The 24,000-nt window shown below is 44.7% G+C and overlaps 1 protein-coding gene across 16 annotated transcripts in view; it reads left to right on the plus strand.

Annotated features, from left to right (window-relative positions):
- Positions 1-24,000, plus strand: part of LOC127907959 (zinc finger protein 827-like) — a 115,830-nt gene that overhangs the window by 48,999 nt on the left and 42,831 nt on the right. For 15 of the 16 annotated variants that reach the window (XR_008065730.1, XR_008065731.1, XR_008065732.1 and 12 more), the window contains 2 exons: positions 8,597-8,772; positions 9,272-9,779. Coding sequence is in view for 4 of the 16 variants with exons in the window: in XM_052464732.1 (XP_052320692.1) it covers positions 8,597-8,772; positions 9,272-9,779 (684 nt within the window). In the remaining 12 variants the exon portion in view is untranslated. The remainder of the gene's footprint in view (positions 1-8,596; positions 8,773-9,271; positions 9,780-24,000) is intronic. The other variant, XM_052464734.1, reaches the window with a different exon arrangement.

Here is a 24,000-nt window from a genome sequence, read left to right on the forward strand (position 1 = left end):
CTGTATCTATGGACGTGACCCAGTCGTTCAGTCTTTTTGTTCTGTATCTATGGGCGTGACGGTTCACTTTGTTCTGTATCTATGTGACCTGAATCGTTCAGTCTTTTTGTTCTGTATCTATGGACGTGACCCAGTCGTTCAGTCTTTTTGTTCTGTATCTATGGACGTGACTCGTTCAGTCTTTTTGTTCTGTAGTCTTTTATGTTCTGTATCTATGGACGTGACCCAGTCGTTCAGTCTTTATGTTCTGTATCTATGGACGTGACCCAGTCGTTCAGTCTTTTTGTTCTGTATCTATGGACGTGACCCAGTCGTTCAGTCTTTATGTTCTGTATCTATGGACGTGACCCAGTCGTTCAGTCTTTATGTTCTGTATCTATGGACGTGACCCAGTCGTTCAGTCTTTATGTTCTGTATCTATGGACGTGACCCAGTCGTTCAGTCTTTATGTTCTGTATCTATGGACGTGACCCAGTCGTGACCTTTCTGTTCTGTACCTATGGACGTTCAGTCTTTTTTTGTTCTGTATCTATGGACGTGACCCAGTCGTTCAGTCTTTTGTTCTGTATCTATGGACGTGACCCAGTCGTTCAGTCTTTATGTTCTGTATCTATGGATGTGACCCAGTCGCTCAGTCTTTCTGTTCTGTATCTATGGACGTGACCTAGTCGTCAGTCTTTTGTTCTGTATCTATGGACGTGACCCAGTCGTTCAGTCTTTTGTTCTGTATCTATGGACGTGACCTAGTCGTTCAGTCTTTTTGTTCTGTATCTATGGACGTGACCCAGTCGTTCAGTCTTTTGTTCTGTATCTATGGACGTGACCCAGTCGTTCAGTCTTTATGTTCTGTATCTATGGACGTCTTTCAGTCTTTATGTTCTGTATCTATGGACGTGACCCAGTCGTTCAGTCTTTATGTTCTGTATCTATGGACGTGACCCAGTCGTTCAGTCTTTATGTTCTGTATCTATGGACGTGACCCAGTCGTGACCCAGTGACCCTATGGACGTGACCCAGTCTTTTTGTTCTGTATCTATGGACGTGACCCAGTCGTTCAGTCTTTTTGTTCTGTATCTATGGACGTGACCCAGTCGTTCAGTCTTTATGTTCTGTATCTATGGATGTGACCCAGTCGTTCAGTCTTTCTGTTCTGTATCTATGGACGTGACCTAGTCGTTCAGTCTTTTTGTTCTGTATCTATGGACGTGACCCAGTCGTTCAGTCTTTTTGTTCTGTATCTATGGACGTGACCCAGTCGTTCAGTCTTTTTGTTCTGTATCTATGGACGTGACCCAGTCGTTCAGTCTTTCTGTTCTGTATCTATGGACGTGACCCAGTCGTTCAGTCTTTCTGTTCTGTATCTATGGACGTGACCTAGTCGTTCAGTCTTTTTGTTCTGTATCTATGGACGTACCCAGTCTAGTCTTTTTGTTCTGTATCTATGGACGTGACCCAGTCGTTCAGTCTTTTTGTTCTGTATCTATGGACGTGACCTAGTCGTTCAGTCTTTTTGTTCTGTATCTATGGACGTGACCTAGTCGTTCAGTCTTTTTGTTCTGTATCTATGGACGTGACCCAGTCGTTCAGTCTTTTTGTTCTGTATCTATGGACGTGACCTAGTCGTTCAGTCTTTTTGTTCTGTATCTATGGACTGACCTAGTCGTAGTCTTTTGTTCTGTATCTATGGACGTGACCTAGTCGTTCAGTCTTTTTGTTCTGTATCTATGGACGTGACCTAGTCGTTCAGTCTTTTTGTTCTGTATCTATGGACGCGACCCAATCTTTCAGTGTTTTTGTTCTGTATCTATGGACGCGACCCAGTCGTTCAGTCTTTTTGTTCTGTATCTATGGACGTGACCCAGTCGTTCAGTCTTTATGTTCTGTATCTATGGACGTGACCCAGTCGTTCAGTCTTTTTGTTCTGTATCTATGGACGTGACCTAGTCGTTCAGTCTTTTTGTTCTGTATCTATGGACGTGACCCAGTTGTTCAGTCTTTTTGTTCTGTATCTATGGACGTGACCTAGTCGTTCAGTCTTTTTGTTCTGTATCTATGGACGCGACCCAGTCATTGTCTTTTTGTTCTGTATCTATGGACGGGACCCATTCGTTCAGTCTTTTTGTTCTGTATCTATGGACGTGACCCAGTCATTGTCTTTGTTCTGTATCTATGGACGTGACCCAGTCGTGTCTTTTGTTCTGTATCTATGGACGTGACCCAGTCGTTGTCTTTTTGTTCTGTATCTATGGACGCGACCCAGTCATTATCTTTTGTTCTGTATCTATGGACGTGACCCAGTCGTTCAGTCTTTTGTTCTGTATCTATGGACGTGACCCAGTCATTGTCTTTTGTTCTGTATCTATGGACGTGACCTAGTCGTTCAGTCTTTTTGTTCTGTATCTATGGACGTGACCCAGTCGTTCAGTCTTTATGTTCTGTATCTATGGACGTGACCCAGTCGTTCAGTCTTTATGTTCTGTATCTATGGACGTGACCCAGTCGTTCAGTCTTTATGTTCTGTATCTATGGACGTGACCCAGTCGTTCAGTCTTTATGTTCTGTATCTATGGACGTGACCCAGTCGTTCAGTCTTTATGTTCTGTATCTATGGACGTGACCCAGTCGTGACCCAGTGACCCTATGGACGTGACCCAGTCTTTTTGTTCTGTATCTATGGACGTGACCCAGTCGTTCAGTCTTTTGTTCTGTATCTATGGACGTGACCCAGTCGTTCAGTCTTTATGTTCTGTATCTATGGATGTGACCCAGTCGTTCAGTCTTTCTTTCTGTATCTATGGACGTGACCTCTATCTATGGACGTGACCTAGTCGTTCAGTCTTTTTGTTCTGTATCTATGGACGTGACCCAGTCGTTCAGTCTTTTTGTTCTGTATCTATGGACGTGACCCAGTCGTTCAGTCTTTCTGTTCTGTATCTATGGACGTGACCCAGTCGTTCAGTCTTTCTGTTCTGTATCTATGGACGTGACCTAGTCGTTCAGTCTTTTTGTTCTGTATCTATGGACGTGACCCAGTCGTTCAGTCTTTTTGTTCTGTATCTATGGACGTGACCTAGTCGTTCAGTCTTTTTGTTCTGTATCTATGGACGTGACCTAGTCGTTCAGTCTTTTTGTTCTGTATCTATGGACGTGACCTAGTCGTTCAGTCTTTTTGTTCTGTATCTATGGACGTGACCCAGTCGTTCAGTCTTTTTGTTCTGTATCTATGGACGTGACCTAGTCGTTCAGTCTTTTTGTTCTGTATCTATGGACGTGACCTAGTCGTTCAGTCTTTTTGTTCTGTATCTATGGACGTGACCTAGTCGTTCAGTCTTTTTGTTCTGTATCTATGGACGTGACCTAGTCGTTCAGTCTTTTTGTTCTGTATCTATGGACGCGACCCAATCTTTCAGTGTTTTTGTTCTGTATCTATGGACGCGACCCAGTCGCTCAGTCTTTTGTTCTGTATCTATGGACGTGACCCAGTCGTTCAGTCTTTATGTTCTGTATTATGGACGTGTTCAGTCTTTTTGTTCTGTATCTATGGACGTGACCTAGTCGTTCAGTCTTTTTGTTCTGTATCTATGGACGTGACCCAGTTGTTCAGTCTTTTTGTTCTGTATCTATGGACGTGACCTAGTCGTTCAGTCTTTTTGTTCTGTATCTATGGACGCGACCCAGTCATTGTCTTTTTGTTCTGTATCTATGGACGGGACCCATTCGTTCAGTCTTTTTGTTCTGTATCTATGGACGTGACCCAGTCATTGTCTTTTTGTTCTGTATCTATGGACGTGACCCAGTCGTTCAGTCTTTTTGTTCTGTATCTATGGACGTGACCCAGTCATTGTCTTTTTGTTCTGTATCTATGGACGCGACCCAGTCATTATCTTTTTGTTCTGTATCTATGGACGTGACCCAGTCGTTCAGTCTTTTTGTTCTGTATCTATGGACGCGACCCAGTCATTGTCTTTTTGTTCTGTATCTATGGACGTGACCTAGTCGTTCAGTCTTTTTGTTCTGTATCTATGGACGTGACCTAGTCGTTCAGTCTTTTTGTTCTGTATCTATGGACGTGACCTAGTCGTTCAGTCTTTTTGTTCTGTATCTATGGACGTGACCCAGTCATTGTCTTTTTGTTCTGTATCTATGGACGTGACCTAGTCGTTCAGTCTTTTTTGTTCTGTATCTATAGACGTGACCTAGTCGTTCAGTCTTTTTGTTCTGTATCTATGGACGTGACCCAGTCATTGTCTTTTTGTTCTGTATCTATGGACGTGACCCAGTCGTTCAGTCTTTTTCTTCTGTATCTATGGACGTGACCCAGTCGTTCAGTCTTTTTCTTCTGTATCTATGGACGTGACCTAGTCGTTCAGTCTTTTTGTTCTGTATCTATGGACGTGACCCAGTCGTTCAGTCTTTTTGTTCTGTATCTATGGACGTGACCTAGTCGTTCAGTCTTTCTGTTCTGTATCTATGGACGTGACCTAGTCGTTCAGTCTTTCTGTTCTGTATCTATGGACGTGACCCAGTCGTTCAGTCTTTTTGTTCTGTATCTATGGACGTGACCCAGTCGTTCAGTCTTTTTGTTCTGTATCTATGGACGTGACCCAGTCGTTCAGTCTTTTTGTTCTGTATCTATGGACGTGACCCAGTCGTTCAGTCTTTTTGTTCTGTATCTATGGACGTGACCCAGTCGTTCAGTCTTTTTGTTCTGTATCTATGGACGTGACCTAGTCGTTCAGTCTTTTTGTTCTGTATCTATGGACGTGACCTAGTCGTTCAGTCTTTTTGTTCTATTGTCATACTGGCTGGCAACGTTCTTATCCCTTGCTTGCTAGCTAGCCAACTACGGCTAACTTTACAGTCACGTCGAACAGTGCAGAAAGACCAACAGTGGCTGCATTTGTTTAAGCTGTTTTCTTAGTGACATTTATTTGGATGTATCGGTAACACTGAGCTAACGAGGCACGATTTCACCTGGCGTAGAAAATGTGTTCTCTCGTCAGGACACGGTTGTTCAGAGGAGCTAGCCAACAACACAGCTAACACAGTCACTTCATACTGAAGCAGGAAAGACTAGCAAACTAGCTACACTTTTCGTTTTACCGTTTTTCAATTGGCTTTTCTTTGTATACATCCATAAAAATGATGCCAGCTGATTAATGATTTAGACTGGCTGAGAAACTCTGCCTGCCTCTCTCTCTATCTCGACCCCGACACGTTCATTACTATGGGACAGTTGGAGATCGAATTTGAATATTGAAACAATGTTGCTTATGTCGTTGAGACAGTAAGGTTTATAAAAATGTCTGCTGTTAAAAACTAAATGTTAGTCTAGAAGAAATGTGAGATAATGTCTAGATGCTTTTTGTAGTGGAGATCAAGTTTATAACTTCCCTGCCTGGGCTGACGAGCCAGTGGTTTGCTCAGTCAGATGGAACAGACTAAATAGGCATTTTAACGTCATAGATTTAGCTGGTGGTACCTTGCGGAATAGACACCGGCTGGAATTCGCTTTTAACCAATCAGCATTCAGGGTTAGACCCTGACTGTGACTCAAACCCTGGTCCCTGTGACTCTCATTATAAATGGCTAAAATCTCTTGGTGAGGTTTCTAGGTTTGTATTTCATTCATTCATGTATTTCAAGAAAAATGCTCGCTCGCCCCACTTTTGATAAAGAGAGAGAGAGAGAGAGAATCCCCCTCCCCGTCTGGCCTGAGTCTGGGAAAAGGTCTGTGGGCCTGGCAGGATGTCCAACCCAGACCATTTGCGCTCAGCTCTGCGGTGTGTGCTCTCAGCACAGTAGGAACCGAGAGTCCATATCCGTGTCTGTTCTGCAGATTCTTCTGGCTCCATCAACCTCCCTTTACCAGTCACCTCTGTACAGACTGGTGGAGGTTGGAGCCAGAGGAGTGCAGTCAGGGCCTTCTCCTCTGTCCTCAGATCAGCATTCAGCAGACTCCCAGCCAAACACAATCCCATCAGTTTACACTGGGCAGGTCCAGAACAGACTATGGGAGGTGCACAGTACTACACAGAGCCATGACTACATGGAACTCTATTCCACATCAGGTGACTGACACAAGCTGTAGAATCAGATTTTAAAAATCGATACAATGAAACCTTATAGAACAGCAGGGACTGTGAAGAGACACACACCGGTACAGACACATGAATACACATGCTAACTCACGCACTCTGCACACTTAATGGGTTGTGGACACACTTAATGGGTTGTGAAATGTAATGTCATGTAATATTTATAATTGTATATAACTGCCTTAATGTTGCTGGACCCCAAGAAGAGTAGCTGAAGGGGCTCCTTAATAAATACAAAATACAATACACACACACACACACAACTCTCTCCTCTCTCAAAATGAGCAGCCTTTAGGGAGAACAGTGGAGTGTGTTCCAGGGTAGATGGATGGGCACTTTTGAAGGATTGTGTCGTAACCCTTAAGCCAAATCTAAAATGGCTGGATCAAATTGACTTGAGACGGATGAGAGGGAGAGAGGCAGTCAATGCAATATTCTGTGATCTGCATGTTAAAAAGGGTTGTCGGCGGTAACCTGCAGCCGTCAAGGTCGCGGTGGAATGCTGTACAAATGCAGTTACTTGTCTGCTGGCCAGACAGAAAAAACATGCCCTTGGTTATTGATTGTTTTGTTTTGTTTTATTGCAGTTGGCTGGTCTGGTATGAAATTGTTACACATTTAGCCTATATTTAGTGTTACATAAATCCGTGTAATTCTACATAGTTTAGACATTTCTTGATAATTGATCTTGATTGCCCTGTAGAGAGAGAGAGAGAATCTGCTATCTGATGTACTGACCAGTTAAATGTCGTTCCATCTTTTTTCTTTCTCCTCCACCTCTTCCCCTACATCCTCCAATGAGCAAGGAGTCCACGGTTATCTTCTCTCCTCTCTCTTCTCCTCCCCCTCTCTTCTCTCCTCTCTCTTCTCCTCCCCCTCTCTTCTCTCCTCTCTCTTCTCCTCCCCCTCTCTTCTCTCCTCTCTCTTCTCCTCCCCCTCTCTTCTCTCCTCTCTCTTCTCCTCCCCCTCTCTTCTCTCCTCTCTCTTCTCCTCCCCCTCTCTTCTCTCCTCTCTCTTCTCCTCCCCCTCTCTTCTCTCCTCTCTCTTCTCCTCCCCCTCTCTTCTCTCCTCTCTCTTCTCCTCCCCCTCTCTTCTCTCCTCTCTCTTCTCCTCCCCCTCTCTTCTCTCCTCTCTCTTCTCCTCCCCCTCTCTTCTCTCCCTCGCTCCAGTCGGTTGGGCCGCAGATGGCGGTTTATTGTTGCAAATAGGCAGTCTCTAGGTTTTACACCCGGGGTCAATGAATGGCTGAGCGCGGTAATTTCACCAAACACTGATTACCAGATGTTTTCCAAGGAACAGGAGGAGAATACTTATGAAGCCATCGATGACAGGCCCGTGGTGAATTTGTAATGCAATCATGCCGGGTCCTAATAAGCCCAATTAAACGGTGTAATAGAGGCCGGAAATGAAGCCAACAACAATAATCGAGATAATAAAACATCCTTGAGTTTGACTTCTTTTGTTCTCAGAAGCACAGCATGTTTTGTTGAACGTTCTCAGCTTGAGGTGTCTAGAGGTCGTGTCTCACCTAGTAGAGGTGTGGGAATAGTGACAAAGTCAGTAACCTTAGAGAGGCTCCATAGTCCATAACTCCTCTCTTGTAAGGAAGAAATGGACTAGTGATTGGGGGGGATCGATAGTTGCATATTGCCATAACTAACGTATTTTTGATCCTATAGCTTGTTCTCCATCTTCTTTTTAAAATTATTTTTTTACCTTTATTTAACCAGGCAAGTCAGTTAAGAACAAATTCTTATTTTCAATGACGGCCTATGAACAGCGGGTTAACTGCCTGTTCAGGGGCAGAACGACAGATTTGTACCTTGTCAGCTCGGGGGTTTGAACTTGCAACCTTCCGGTTACTAGTCCAACGCTCTAACCACTAGATGTTTTCAGCACTTTTATTTTCCTGACTGATCAAAACTTCTCATGGTCTCTCTTGTCTCTCTGCAGCAGACATATGGTGAGCAATATGTTTGGAACATCAAATCGCAATAAAACTGCAGTATATGGAATCGCAATTCATATAGAATGGTGAGAATCGTAATGCACATCGTATCGGCACTTTAGTATCGTGATAATATCGTGTGGTGAAGTCCCAAGCAATTCCCAGCTCGAGAAATGGACCTGTTCCAATACTTCAGAAATGTATCCTTCACCTTCCTAGCTTCCTTCGTTTCTTCCTTGAAGTAATCACAGATCTGACATGGGCTGGATTGGGGAAAGCTATAAAGTGGAAACCTTACTTACACCTTACCAGTCACTTATAGATCGGATAGGTGCACTGACATCAAGCAAACGAGGAAGGAATGAATGATGCATTGCTTAAGTATTTGTTCAGGGGACTGTATGCACTAAATTACTTGTATTTTTACTGAGCTGCCCTTCTCAGCCAGGGATCCCTTGGTAAATTATTATTCTGACCTCACTGGAACTCCCTGGTTAAATAAAGGTGAAATAAATAAATGTCTCATCCCCTCTTTTTCCTCTCCTCCCAGGTTCCCCGGGGGAGGACGGAGGGAAGCCGTTCCAGTGTCCGGTGTGTGGCCTGGTCATCAAGAGGAAGAGCTACTGGAAGAGACACATGGTGATCCACACCGGCCTGAAGAGTCACCAGTGTCCCCTGTGCCCCTTCCGCTGCGCCCGCAAAGACAATCTCAAGTCCCACATGAAGGTGAGATGATGGGAGCCTGTGATGCCTCCTTTGACCTTTGACCTGTAACCTTGTCGTGTTATCCATCCCCTGAGGTCGTAATTGTGGAAGTGGTGCTAATGCTACTAATTGCTCAAAGGAAGGGAGGTGTAAGCTCTAGTCAAAGTCACCTCTAGTGTAGCGGGGTAACGTGCCTCAAATGATACTGTAGTTAGTAGACCAAAGCTAGAGGGGGTTTTAACAAGAACGAGAAGCTCCAGATGTTGAGGGAATCCTTACTGTTTTACGCTCTTATTTAATCTCTTTTACTCATTTTATTTCAATTATTTATTTGCATAGGGACAGATTCAATTAGCCTGAAACATTGACACACGTTGAATGGACAACACGGTGATGCATTGCTCCATTGTAGCGTAGGCAAATTTTCAGTGTTGTCCTCAAATGAGCATCATTGCTTTGAATGTTGTTGCCGTAACAATGTGGAGGTACCCCCACCACTCATCCTATCCCTGTATCCCAGGTCCACCAGCATCAAGACCGGGGCGAGACGTTCCAGTGCGAACTTTGCCCTTTCACCTCCTCGCGCCACTTCAGCCTCAAGCTCCACATGCGCTGCCACCAGCACTTCCCCCGCTCTGGGTCCGCCTCCGACGGGGTCAAGGTCAAGGAAGAGGCCACCACGGACACGGAGGGCGAGGGGTCACTCCTGGGCGATTTCAACCCCGGGGAATCCCCCCTCCAGTCGGACGCAGGGAACCAGAGCTCCCCTGGAGTCTCCAACCACCACGTCTATATAAAAGAAGAGCCCCAGGAGAGGGAGCTGTCGGTGCTGTCGCCCTTCACCCTTTGCAGGGACAGGGAGCGGGAGCGGCCTGGTAGCAGTGGCAACTCCCTGGACCTCTCTATGGGGGGAGTCGGCTTGGGGGTGGGGGTGCGGTCCAGTCCTGGTGGAGGTCCAACGGCAGCGTCCCTCTTCAGCCCGGACATCACCACCAAGACAGCCACCGATCTGCTCATGAAGCTCTCAGGTAACCATGACAGCAACTCCCGTCAATAACAACACTCGCTAACGGCCACCCAGTCCAACACCTATTCATCACTGAAGAGATTTCACAAAATGTTTATGTAGGTGTTGGACTGGCGGGAAACTTTTGATGGCCATTTCAGGACTTTTGAGCGTCTTAGCATATTTCTTAGGGTTTTGTCATGAATGTCAATGAACGTCAACTCATTAATCCAATAACCTCAACACTCTGCTTTGCCTCTCCAATAACCTCATCAACAACAAACACGCTATCGTTAGCCAGAATAACGCTAGGTATTATATCAGGGTTGTTGAGATGCATTCCACCATGTTGTGACTATGGCAAAGGATCAGTTACTTTGAGACAATGGCTGAAGATTGATGGGGGAAGGTGTGCCCGGGGTTGGGTGCCAAGGTCGGGGTTGAGGCTGCCACTCTAACTCCTAATGCCAGCTAATTAGATTGAGATCTCCTGAACGAGGGATGCGGAAGGAGGAGAGGGACAAGGGATGGGGGAGGAGGGGGGTAGAAAACCCTCGGAACATTAGATTAATTAAAAATGTATGCATAATTCATAAATTAAGAAGAATTCATAATTTGAATTTCATAATGATTAGCGCCCTTAACTTCTGCTCCGTGACCCTGGCTAGGATGCGCCGTGCGATGTGCGTCGCGGAGGGACTGGACAGGTTTAGTTAACCCCTCCCCCTCCAGTTCGGCTCCGCGCCGGTGCCCCCCGGGTGCCAGTCGCACTTCACTCCCAGACTTTGCAATCAAGCCAGGAAAGTCCCAGAGGAGATGGAGCCAAGATGGCTTCTTCTCTCACAATGTCAGCCCAGTGTAGAGTGGCGGACGGGCGGCGGACATCTTAGTTCAAGGACGGCGTCATTCATGCAGTACCGGAGGTAATTTGAAAGATGGGAGGACACACTTTTTTGTTTTTAAGGAGCGGATAGTAGTGGACTTGAGTAATGTTAGAGATAACGATGATGTTTAAATAGAATACTGGTCCTTTTGATTACCGAGGGCTTTCATGATCATCTCTGAGCGCGGTTGGTAAAAAAGAGAAGGGGGGGTTTGGCCCAAAGCTTTACTCAGATCTTTTGCACTCTTTGCTGGGCCGTACAGCAGACAGGGAGGGTAGAGAGGAGGAGAAAGGGAGGGGGGGAGGTAAAGCTTCTTCTCAGGGGAACCTCGGGACTCTTTCTTTTGACCTCCCTGCCAAGAGCGATTGAGTGTGTACATGCGGCAGCTCATCTCCTGATTTACCACTTCTGTCACAGTGCCTGTCTCAATCCCAGAAGGGCTGTAAAAGAGAGAGAGAGGCTGTGAGAGGGGACGAGAGAGGGGTTGAAGGGCTGTAAGAGAGGGAGAGGGGTGTAGGATGGACAGAAGGGCTGTAAGAGAGGGAGAGAGGTGTAGGATGGACAGAATGGCTGTGATGGAGGGAGAGAGGTGTAGGATGGACAGAATGGCTGTAAGAGAGGGAGAGAGGTGTAGGATGGAGAGAAGGGCTGTAAGAGAGGGAGAGAGGCGTAGGATGGAGAGAAGGGCTGTAAGAGAGGGAGAGGGGTATAGGATGGACAGAAGGGCTGTAAGAGAGGGAGAGAGGTGTAGTATGGAGGGAGAGAGGTGTAGGATGGAGAGAAGGGCTGTAAGAGAGGGAGAGGGGTGTAGGATGGACAGAAGGGCTGTAAGAGAGAGAGAGAGGTGTAGGATGGAGAGAAGGGCTGTAAGAGAGGGAGAGGTGTAGGATGGACAGAAGGGCTGTAATCGAGGGAGAGAGGTGTAGGATGGAGAGAAGGGCTGTAAGAGAGGGAGAGAGGTGTAGGATGGACAGAAGGTCTGTAAGAGAGGGAGAGGGGTGTAGGATGGACAGAAGGGCTGTAAGAGAGGAGAGGGGTGTAGGATGGACAGAAGGGCTGTAAGAGAGGGAGAGAGGTGGAGGATGGACAGAAGGGCTCTAAGAGGGAGAGGGGTGTAGGATGGACAGAATGACTCTAAGAGAGGAGAGAGGTGGAGGATGGACAGAAGGGCTGTAAGAGAGGAGAGGGTGGAGGATGGACAGAAGGGCTTTAAGAGAGGGAGAGGGGTGTAGGATGGACAGAAGGGCTGGGAGAGAGGTGTAGGATGGACAGAAGGGCTCTAAGAGCAGAAGGGCTCTAAGAGAGGGGTGTAGGATGGACAGAAGGGCTGTAAGAGAGGGAGAGAGGTGTAGGATGGAGAGAAGGGCTGTAAGAGAGGGAGAGAGGTGTAGGATGGACAGAAGGTCTCTAAGAGAGGGAGAGGGGTGTAGAATGGACAGAAGGGCTGTAAGAGAGGGAGAGAGGTGTAGGATGGAGAGAAGGGCTGTAAGAGAGGGAGAGGGGTGTAGGATGGACAGAAGGGCTGTAAGAGAGGGAGAGAGGTGTAGGATGGACAGAATGGCTGTAATCGAGGGAGAGAGGTGTAGGATGGAGAGAAGGGCTGTAAGAGAGGGAGAGGTGTAGGATGGACAGAAGGGCTGTAAGAGAGGGAGAGAGGTGGAGGATGGACAGAAGGGCTCTAAGAGAGGGAGAGGGGTGTAGGATGGACAGAATGACTCTAAGAGAGGGAGAGAGGTGGAGGATGGACAGAAGGGCTGTAAGAGAGGGAGAGAGGTGTAGGATGGACAGAAGGGCTCTAAGAGAGGGAGAGAGGTGTAGGATGGACAGAAGGGCTCTAAGAGCGGGAGAGGGGTGTAGGATGGACAGAAGGGCTGTAAGAGAGGGAGAGGGGTGTAGGATGGACAGAAGGGCTGTAAGAGAGAGAGAGAGGTGTAGGATGGACAGAAGGGCTCTAAGAGAGGGAGAGGGGTGTAGGATGGACAGAAGGGCTGTAAGAGAGGGAGAGAGGTGTAGGATGGAGAGAAGGGCTGTAAGAGAGGGAGAGGGGTGTAGGGGGGTGGATAAAAAGACAGAGAGGGAGAGATCATAGCCTTGCTATTGAGGAAGGCCGGCCTAGGCAGACCTGGCTCTCAAGAGAAGACACACTGTGCACACTGCCCACAAAATGAGGTGGAAACTGAGCTGCACTCCCTAACACCTCCTGTCAAATAAATGACCATATTAGAGACACATATTTCCCTCCGATTACACAGATCCACAAAGAATTTGAAAAGGAATCGAATCTTGATAAACTCATATCTACTGGGTGAAATACCACAGTGTGCCATTACAACAACAAGATTTGTGACCTGTTGCCACACGAAATGGGCAACCAGTGAAGAACAAACACCATTGTAAATACAACCCATATTTATGTTTATTTACATTCCCTTTAGGACTTCTACTATTTCCACATCGTTACAACACTGCATATAGACATATGACATTTGAAATGCATTTTATTATTATTAATTTTAGTTTTTCACTTTAGTATATTATCGACTTCACTTTCTTTGGCAATGTTAACACATGTTTCTCATGCCAATAAGCCCCTTGAATTGACTTGAATGGATAAAAAATGGCTAAATAAAGTGACAGACGACAGAGAGAGAAAAAGAGAGCGAATAGGATCTGACTGAGTTCCCCAGGTATAAACTCTCTCTGACCTCTGACCTCATCATTTTTAGGCTGCCCTGATTCTCCTCTGGGTGTCACGACCGATCCCCTTTGATTTCTCCCCCGCACGGCAACTCTGACACAACCGACAACCTACCCTGTGTGACCCTCCACATTCTGATTTGAGAGGGGAAAGATGAGTCCGCGGAGGTACTTTGAAATGCGTGGATGGGGCGCGGTTAGGACGCTACTCGCAAGACCCCTCAGACGGGTAATAATGGCGGTCCCCGCTGCGACCCCGTTTGGAGGTGACAGCGAGCGCGACCCCGGGCCGGGTGTGAATAATTGGCACGCCGCTGAAGCAAGGGCTTGTGGGAGGAAGTGCCGTTGGTGCTGAGGGTGTCTTATTTATCTCAGAGGAGAGAGCGAGAGAGTGAGAGAGAGAGAGAGAGAGAAAAAGAGCGAAGGCGTTGGATGCAGTGTTTGATGCAGTTGGAGTATCTTAGTGATGTAGTGTGTGTTTGTCTGTGTGCGACTGTGCTTGTGAGTTGACACGTTTTATACCCAACCAATATGTCTACATAATATACTGTAAGAGTCACCTATTCTCTCATTCAAATATTGTTTAAGATTCATCTGACAACACCTGTCGGGGTGGGCAGACACGTTACAACCTCTTCTCAATAATGTCTTTTCCTCTCGACCACGACACATGAACAGAGTCAGCCAGTCAGTCAAGACTTCTCATATGTGACCTCTGGTCCATCCTCTCTGCTGTCAGCCCTCAGTATCTACACTACTCTGTGCAGCTCAGTGTACACATTGTCAGCTTGTTGCTGCCTTCCACTCCACCTGCCTGTGTGTGTGTTTGCACACAGACACTAGCCCAGCAGCCACCTCTTTCTCCTCTCCTCCTGGAGAAAACAGGAGCCAGTTGTTAGAGGGGGAGCAGGCCAGCGTGACAGAGGTGGAAAGCTAATGAAGTTATTTGACGGCAGGCCCGGCCGCGGAGCGAGAGGTGAGGAGCATTGGACAAGCGTCTGGCAGAGAGACGGATGAGGCGAGAGGAAGGAAGTGTGGCTGGAGAGGAGAGCGACAATAGTAAAGAGAGGGGCAAGGGGGAGAGGGAAAGGTAGAGGCAGAGGCAAGGGGGAAGGGTAGAGGAAGAGGCAAGGGGAAAAGGCAGAGGCAAGGGGGAAGGGTAGAGGCAGAGGCAAGGGGGAAGGGTAGAGGCAGAGGCAAAGGGAAAGGGAGAGGCAAGGGGGAAAGGTAGAGGCAAAAGGGAAAGGTAGAGGCAAAGGGGAAAAGGTAGAGGCAAGGGGAGAGGAAAGGTAGAACAAAGGGGAGAGGGAAAAGGTAGAAACAAGGGGGAAAGGTAGAAAGGGAAAGGTAGAGGCAAGGGGGAAAGGTAGAGGCCAGGGGGAAAGGTAGAGGCAGAGGCCAGGGGGGAAAGGTAGAGGCCAGGGGGAAAGGTAGAGGCAAGGGGGAAAGGTAGAGGCAAGGGGGAAAGGTAGAGGCAAGGGGGAGAGGGAGAGGTAGAGGCAGAGGCAAGGGGGAGAGGTAGAGGCAGAGGCAAGGGGGAGAGGTAGAGGCAGAGGCAAGGGGGAGAGGTAGAGGCAGAAAACAAAGGGGGAGAAAGGTAGAGGCAGAGGCAAAGGAGAGAAAGTAGAGGCAGAAACAAGGGGAAAGGTAGAGGCAAGGGGAAAGGTAGAGGCAAAGGGGAAAAGGTAGAGGCAGAGAGGAAAAGGTAGGAGGCAAGGGGGAAAGGCAGAGGCAAAAGGGAGGCAGAGGCCAGAGAGGCCAGGGGAAAGGTAGAGGCAGAAAGGTAGAGGCAGGGGGAAAGGTAGAGGCAGAGGAAAGGTAGCAGAGGCCAGGGGGAAAGGTAGAGGCAGAGGCCAGGGGGGGAAAGGTAGGGGGAAAGGCAGAAAGGCCAGGGGAAAGGTAGAGGCAGACCAAGGGGGAAAAGGTAGAGGCAAGGGGGAAAGGAGAGGTAGAGGCAAGGGGAAAGGTAGAGGCAAAGGAAAGGTAGAGGCAAGGGGAAAGGTAAGGGGAGGGGAGAAGGCAAGGGGGGAGAGGTAGAGGCAGAAGGGGGGAAAGGTAGAGGCAGAGGCAAGGGGGAAAGGTAGAGGCAGAGGCAAGGGGGAACAGAGAGGCAGAGGCAAGGGGGAAAGAGAACAGAAAAGGCAGAGGAGGGGGAAAAGGAAGAGCAAGGGGGAAAGGCAGAAACAAGGGGTAGAGGCAGAGGCAAGGGGTAGAGGCAGAGGCAAGGGGTAGAGGCAGAGGCAAGGGGTAGAGGCAGAGGCAAGGGGTAGAGGCAGAGGCAAGGGGGAGAGGTAGAGGCAAGGGGTAGAGGCAAAGGCAAGGGGGAAAGGTAGAGGCAAGGGAGAGCGATAAAGCAACAGCAGGAGGAGTAGAAAAAGGGACAAAAGAACAAGAAAGCCAGAGTCTGAGGTGGAGCGTGAAAAATATTTTAAAAAAGAGAGGGGGAGAGCAGTGTCTGGCTGGCTGGCTGATGGCATGTCAACAGGGCGTGATAACAGAGACAGGCTGAGAGCACCATCACCCCTGGGCCACAGACAGACAGAGACGGGATGAACCCTAGTGTACTACTACTACACACGACGGGGAAGCTGCCACTGAACCGCTACATTGAAGGCAGGCAGAGATGGATAGTCACCTCTCAGCCAGAGACAGTAAAACTGCTACTCATGACACTGGGCTGCTACAGATCTGCTACACTGGCTGCAGAGATGGGATACATATCCATTCACTCAGGCCAGGAAGGAACCTATAATACACACAGGAGGCTGCCACTGACGAAGGTGCCCCCGCCTGCTACACTGGCAGCAGAGATGGGATACATCTCCATTCACTCAGACCAGACCAGGCAGAAAGCTACTCATCACATCACCCAGTCACCCAGAGATGGCTGTTGGTTATTTCCTCAACTCTGACCTAAACACCGACAGCATTCGGGGGGGAAGTTGAAGTGCTTCAGAGTGATAAGCGTGCGCAGAGGGAAAGTACTGTTATTCGACTTCTGTAATTTTATTTGGTTGAAATAAACCCAGGCACAGCATATCACCATAAATAACAGCTGGAACTATGGTGATTGGTGGTGGTAGCAGCAGCAGTAGTAGTAGAAGTAGCAGCAGTAGTAGTAGCAGTAGTAGTAGTCGTGGATGTGGGTAGTAGCAGCAGCAGTAGTAATAGTTGTGAATGTAGTAGCAGTAGTAATAGTCGTGAATGTAGTAGCAGCAGTAGTAATAGTCGTGAATGTAGTAGTAGCAGTAGTAATAGTCGTGAATGTAGTAGCAGTAGTAGTAATAGTCGTGAATGTAGTAGTAGCAGTAGTAATAGTCGTGAATGTAGTAGCAGTAGTAGTAATAGTTGTGAATGTAGTAGCAGTAGTAATAGTCGTGAATGTAGTAGTAGCAGTAGTAATAGTCGTGAATGTAGTAGCAGCAGTAGTAATAGTCGTGAATGTAGTAGCAGCAGTAGTAATAGTCGTGAATGTAGTAGTAGTTGTAATAGTCGTGAATGTAGTAGCAGCAGTAGTAATAGTCGTGAATGTAGTAGTAGCAGTAGTAATAGTCGTGAATGTAGTAGTAATAATAGTCGTGAATGTAGTAGCAGCAGTAGTAATAGTCGTGAATGTAGTAGTAGCAGTAGTAATAGTCGTGAATGTAGTAGCAGCAGTAGTAATAGTCGTGAATGTAGTAGCAGTAGTAATAGTCGTGAATGTAGTAGCAGTAGTAATAGTCGTGAATGTAGTAGCAGTAGTAGTAATAGTCGTGAATGTAGTAGTAGCAGTAGTAATAGTCGTGAATGTAGTAGCAGCGGTAGTAATAGTCGTGAATGTAGTAGCAGCAGTAGTAATAGTCGTGAATGTAGTAGCAGCAGTAGTAATAGTCGTGAATGTAGTAGTAGCAGTAGTAATAGTCGTGAATGTAGTAGTAGCAGTAGTAATAGTCGTGAATGTAGTAGCAGCAGTAGTAATAGTCGTGAATGTAGTAGCAGCAGTAGTAATAGTCGTGAATGTAGTAGTAGCAGTAGTAATAGTCGTGAATGTAGTAGTAGCAGTAGTAATAGTCGTGAATGTAGTAGCAGCAGTAGTAATAGTCGTGAATGTAGTAGCAGTAGTAATAGTCGTGAATGTAGTAGCAGCAGTAGTAATAGTCGTGAATGTAGTAGTAATAGTCGTGAATGTAGTAGCAGTAGTAGTAATAGTCGTGAATGTAGTAGTAGCAGTAGTAATAGTCGTGAATGTAGTAGCAGCAGTAGTAATAGTCGTGAATGTAGTAGCAGTTGTAATAGTCGTGAATGTAGTAGCAGTAGTAATAGTCGTGAATGTAGTAGCAGTAGTAGTAATAGTCGTGAATGTAGTAGTAGCAGTAGTAATAGTCGTGAATGTAGTAGCAGCAGTAGTAATAGTCGTGAATGTAGTAGCAGCAGTAGTAATAGTCGTGAATGTAGTAGCAGCAGTAGTAATAGTCGTGAATGTAGTAGTAGCAGTAGTAATAGTCGTGAATGTAGTAGTAGCAGTAGTAATAGTCGTGAATGTAGTAGTAGCAGTAGTAATAGTCGTGAATGTAGTAGTAGTAATAGTCGTGAATGTAGTAGCAGCAGTAGTAATAGTCGTGAATGTAGTAGCAGCAGTAGTAATAGTCGTGAATGTAGTAGTAGCAGTAGTAATAGTCGTGAATGTAGTAGCAGTAGTAGTAATAGTCGTGAATGTAGTAGTAGCAGTAGTAATAGTCGTGAATGTAGTAGTAGCAGTAGTAATAGTCGTGAATGTAGTAGCAGCAGTAGTAATAGTCGTGAATGTAGTAGCAGCAGTAGTAATAGTCGTGAATGTAGTAGTAGCAGTAGTAATAGTCGTGAATGTAGTAGTAGCAGTAGTAATAGTCGTGAATGTAGTAGTAGCAGTAGTAATAGTCGTGAATGTAGTAGCAGCAGTAGTAATAGTCGTGAATGTAGTAGCAGCAGTAGTAATAGTCGTGAATGTAGCAGTAGTAATAGTCGTGAATGTAGCAGCAGTAGTAATAGTCGTGAATGTAGTAGCAGCAGTAGTAATAGTCGTGAATGTAGTAGTAGCAGTAGTAATAGTCGTTAATGTAGTAGCAGCAGTAGTAATAGTCGTGAATGTAGTAGCAGTAGTAGTAATAGTCGTGAATGTAGTAGCAGCAGTAGTAATAGTCGTGAATGTAGTAGTAGCAGTAGTAATAGTCGTGAATGTAGTAGCAGCAGTAGTAATAGTCGTGAATGTAGTAGTAGCAGTAGTAGTAATAGTCGTGAATGTAGTAGTAGCAGTAGTAATAGTCGTGAATGTAGTAGTAGCGGTAGTAATAGTCGTGAATGTAGTAGCAGCAGTAGTAATAGTCGTGAATGTAGTAGTAGCAGTAGTAATAGTCGTGAATGTAGTAGCAGCAGTAGTAATAGTCGTGAATGTAGTAGTAGCAGTAGTAATAGTCGTGAATGTAGTAGTAGCAGTAGTAATAGTCGTGAATGTAGTAGCAGCAGTAGTAATAGTCGTGAATGTAGTAGCAGCAGTAGTAATAGTCGTGAATGTAGTAGCAGCAGTAGTAATAGTCGTGAATGTAGTAGCAGCAGTAGTAATAGTCGTGAATGTAGTAGTAGCAGTAGTAATAGTCGTGAATGTAGTAGTAGCAGTAGTAATAGTCGTGAATGTAGTAGTAGCAGTAGTAATAGTCGTGAATGTAGTAGCAGCAGTAGTAATAGTCGTGAATGTAGTAGCAGCAGTAGTAATAGTCGTGAATGTAGTAGCAGCAGTAGTAATAGTCGTGAATGTAGCAGTAGTAATAGTCGTGAATGTAGCAGTAGTAATAGTCGTGAATGTAGTAGTAGCAGTAGTAATAGTCGTTAATGTAGTAGCAGCAGTAGTAATAGTCGTGAATGTAGTAGCAGTAGTAGTAATAGTCGTGAATGTAGTAGCAGCAGTAGTAATAGTCGTGAATGTAGTAGTAGCAGTAGTAATAGTCGTGAATGTAGTAGCAGCAGTAGTAATAGTCGTGAATGTAGTAGTAGCAGTAGTAGTAATAGTCGTGAATGTAGTAGTAGCAGTAGTAATAGTCGTGAATGTAGTAGTAGCGGTAGTAATAGTCGTGAATGTAGTAGCAGCAGTAGTAATAGTCGTGAATGTAGTAGTAGTAGTAATAGTCGTGAATGTAGTAGTAGCAGTAGTAATAGTCGTGAATGTAGTAGTAGCAGTAGTAATAGTCGTGAATGTAGTAGCAGCAGTAGTAATAGTCGTGAATGTAGTAGCAGTAGTAATAGTCGTGAATGTAGTAGCAGTAGTAATAGTCGTGAATGTAGTAGCAGCAGTAGTAATAGTCGTGAATGTAGTAGCAGTAGTAGTAATAGTCGTGAATGTAGTAGTAGCAGTAGTAATAGTCGTGAATGTAGTAGCAGCAGTAGTAATAGTCGTGAATGTAGTAGCAGTAGTAATAGTCGTGAATGTAGTAGCAGTAGTAATAGTCGTGAATGTAGTAGCAGTGGTAGTAATAGTCGTGAATGTAGTAGTAAAGTAATAGTCGTGAATGTAGTAGCAGCAGTAGTAATAGTCGTGAATGTAGTAGCAGCGGTAGTAATAGTCGTGAATGTAGTAGCAGCGGTAGTAATAGTCGTGAATGTAGTAGTAGCAGTAGTAATAGTCGTGAATGTAGTAGTAGCAGTAGTAATAGTCGTGAATGTAGTAGTAGCAGTAGTAATAGTCGTGAATGTAGTAGTAGCAGTAGTAATAGTCGTGAATGTAGTAGTAGCAGTAGTAATAGTCGTGAATGTAGTAGCAGCAGTAGTAATAGTCGTGAATGTAGTAGCAGCAGTAGTAATAGTCGTGAATGTAGTAGCAGCAGTAGTAATAGTCGTGAATGTAGTAGTAGCAGTAGTAATAGTCGTGAATGTAGTAGTGCAGTAGTAATAGTCGTGAATGTAGTAGTAGCAGTAGTAATAGTCGTGAATGTAGTAGCAGCAGTAGTAATAGTCGTGAATGTAGTAGCAGCAGTAGTAATAGTCGTGAATGTAGTAGTAGCAGTAGTAATAGTCGTGAATGTAGCAGTAGAATAGTCGTGAATGTAGTAGTAGCAGTAGTAATAGTCGTGAATGTAGTAGTAGCAGTAGTAATAGTCGTGAATGTAGTAGCAGCAGTAGTAATAGTCGTGAATGTAGTAGCAGTAGTAGTAATGTAGTCGTGAATGTAGTAGCAGCAGTAGTAATAGTCGTGAATGTAGTAGTAGCAGTAGTAATAGTCGTGAATGTAGTAGCAGCAGTAGTAATAGTCGTGAATGTAGTAGTAGCAGTAGTAATAGTCGTGAATGTAGTAGTAGCAGTAGTAATAGTCGTGAATGTAGTAGTAGCAGTAGTAATAGTCGTGAATGTAGTAGCAGCAGTAGTAATAGTCGTGAATGTAGTAGTAGTAGTAATAGTCGTGAATGTAGTAGTAGCAGTAGTAATAGTCGTGAATGTAGTAGTAGCAGTAGTAATAGTCGTGAATGTAGTAGCAGCAGTAGTAATAGTCGTGAATGTAGTAGCAGTAGTAATAGTCGTGAATGTAGTAGCAGTAGTAATAGTCGTGAATGTAGTAGCAGCAGTAGTAATAGTCGTGAATGTAGTAGCAGTAGTAGTAATAGTCGTGAATGTAGTAGTAGCAGTAGTAATAGTCGTGAATGTAGTAGTAGTAGTAGTAATAGTCGTGAATGTAGTAGCAGCAGTAGTAATAGTCGTGAATGTAGTAGCAGCAGTAGTAATGTCGTGAATGTAGTAGTAGCAGTAGTAATAGTCGTGAATGTAGTAGCAGTAGTAGTAATAGTCGTGAATGTAGTAGTAGCAGTAGTAATAGTCGTGAATGTAGTAGTAGCAGTAGTAATAGTCGTGAATGTAGTAGCAGCAGTAGTAATAGTCGTGAATGTAGTAGCAGCAGTAGTAATAGTTGTGAATGTAGTAGCAGTAGTAATAGTCGTGAATGTAGTAGCAGCAGTAGTAATAGTCGTGAATGTAGTAGTAGCAGTAGTAATAGTCGTGAATGTAGTAGTAGCAGTAGTAATAGTCGTGAATGTAGTAGCAGCAGTAGTAATAGTCGTGAATGTAGTAGCAGCAGTAGTAATAGTAGTAGTAGCAGTGTAATGTAGTAGTAGCAGTAGTAGTAATAGTCGTGAATGTAGTAGTAGCAGTAGTAATAGTCGTGAATGTAGTAGCAGCAGTAGTAATAGTCGTGAATGTAGTAGCAGCAGTAGTAATAGTCGTGAATGTAGTAGCAGTAGTAATAGTCGTGAATGTAGTAGCAGCAGTAGTAATAGTCGTGAATGTAGTAGTAGCAGTAGTAAATAGTCGTGAATGTAGTAGCAGCAGTAGTAATAGTCGTGAATGTAGTAGCAGCAGTAGTAATAGTCGTGAATGTAGTAGCAGCAGTAGTAATAGTCGTGAATGTAGTAGTAGCAGTAGTAATAGTCGTGAATGTAGTAGTAGCAGTAGTAATAGTCGTGAATGTAGTAGTAGCAGTTGTAATAGTCGTGAATGTAGTAGTAGTAGTAATAGTCGTGAATGTAGTAGCAGCAGTAGTAATAGTCGTGAATGTAGTAGCAGTAGTAGTAATAGTCGTGAATGTAGTAGCAGCAGTAGTAATAGTCGTGAATGTAGTAGCAGTAGTAGTAATCGTGAATGTAGTAGTAGCAGTAGTAATAGTCGTGAATGTAGTAGTAGCAGTAGTAATAGTCGTGAATGTAGTAGCAGCAGTAGTAATAGTCGTGAATGTAGTAGCAGCAGTAAATAGTCGTGAATGTAGTAGCAGCAGTAGTAATAGTCGTGAATGTAGTAGTAGTAGTAATAGTCGTGAATGTAGTAGCAGCAGTAGTAATAGTCGTGAATGTAGTAGCAGCAGTAGTAATAGTCGTGAATGTAGTAGCAGCAGTAGTAATAGTCGTGAATGTAGTAGCAGCAGTAGTAATAGTCGTGAACGTAGTAGTAGCAGTAGTAATAGTCGTGAATGTAGCAGTAGTAATAGTCGTGAATGTAGTAGTAGCAGTAGTAATAGTCGTGAATGTAGTAGCAGCAGTAGTAATAGTCGTGAATGTAGTAGCAGCAGTAGTAATAGTCGTGAATGTAGTAGCAGCAGTAGTAATAGTCGTGAATGTAGTAGCAGCAGTAGTAATAGTCGTGAATGTAGTAGTAGCAGTAGTAATAGTCGTGAATGTAGTAGTAGCAGTAGTAATGTCGTGAATGTAGTAGTAGCAGTAGTAGTAATAGTCGTGAATGTAGTAGTAGCAGTAGTAATAGTCGTGAATGTAGTAGTAGCAGTAGTAATAGTCGTGAATGTAGTAGCAGCAGTAGTAATAGTCGTGAATGTAGTAGTAGTAGTAATAGTCGTGAATGTAGTAGTAGCAGTAGTAATAGTCGTGAATGTAGTAGTGGCAGTAGTAATAGTCGTGAATGTAGTAGCAGCAGTAGTAGTAATGTAGTAGCAGTAGTAATAGTCGTGAATGTAGTAGCAGTAGTAATAGTCGTGAATGTAGTAGTAGCAGTAGTAATAGTCGTGAATGTAGTAGCAGTAGTAGTAATAGTCGTGAATGTAGTAGTAGCAGTAGTAATAGTCGTGAATGTAGTAGCAGCAGTAGTAATAGTCGTGAATGTAGTAGCAGTAGTAATAGTCGTGAATGTAGTAGCAGTAGTAATAGTCGTGAATGTAGTAGCAGTAGTAGTAATAGTCGTGAATGTAGTAGTAGCAGTAGTAATAGTCGTGAATGTAGTAGCAGCGGTAGTAATAGTCGTGAATGTAGTAGCAGCGGTAGTAATAGTCGTGAATGTAGTAGCAGCGGTAGTAATAGTCGTGAATGTAGTAGCAGCAGTAGTAATAGTCGTGAATGTAGTAGCAGTAGTAATAGTCGTGAATGTAGTAGTAGCAGTAGTAATAGTCGTGAATGTAGTAGTAGCAGTAGTAATAGTCGTGAATGTAGTAGCAGCAGTAGTAATAGTCGTGAATGTAGTAGCAGTAGTAGTAATAGTCGTGAATGTAGTAGTAGCAGTAGTAATAGTCGTGAATGTAGTAGCAGTAGTAAATAGTCGTGAATGTAGTAGTAGCAGTAGTAATAGTCGTGAATGTAGTAGCAGCAGTAGTAATAGTCGTGAATGTAGTAGCAGCAGTAGTAATAGTCGTGAATGTAGTAGTAGCAGTAGTAATAGTCGTGAATGTAGTAGCAGCAGTAGTAATGTAATGTAGTAGTAGCAGTAGTAATAGTCGTGAATGTAGTAGCAGCAGTAGTAATAGTCGTGAATGTAGTAGTAGCAGTAGTAATAGTCGTGAATGTAGTAGCAGCAGTAGTAATAGTCGTGAATGTAGTAGCAGCAGTAGTAATAGTCGTGAATGTAGTAGCAGCAGTAGTAATAGTCGTGAATGTAGTAGTAGCAGTAGTAGTATAGTAATAGTCGTGAATGTAGTAGCAGCAGTAGTAATAGTCGTGAATGTAGTAGCAGCAGTAGTAATAGTCGTGAATGTAGTAGCAGCGGTAGTAATAGTCGTGAATGTAGTAGCAGCGGTAGTAATAGTCGTGAATGTAGTAGCAGCAGTAGTAATAGTCGTGAATGTAGTAGCAGCAGTAGTAATAGTCGTGAATGTAGTAGCAGCGGTAGTAATAGTCGTGAATGTAGTAGTAGCGGTAGTAATAGTCGTGAATGTAGTAGTAGCAGTAGTAA

Source organism: Oncorhynchus keta, chromosome 16 (assembly GCF_023373465.1).
Source record: "Oncorhynchus keta strain PuntledgeMale-10-30-2019 chromosome 16, Oket_V2, whole genome shotgun sequence".
NCBI classification, from domain to species: Eukaryota; Metazoa; Chordata; class Actinopteri; order Salmoniformes; family Salmonidae; genus Oncorhynchus; species Oncorhynchus keta.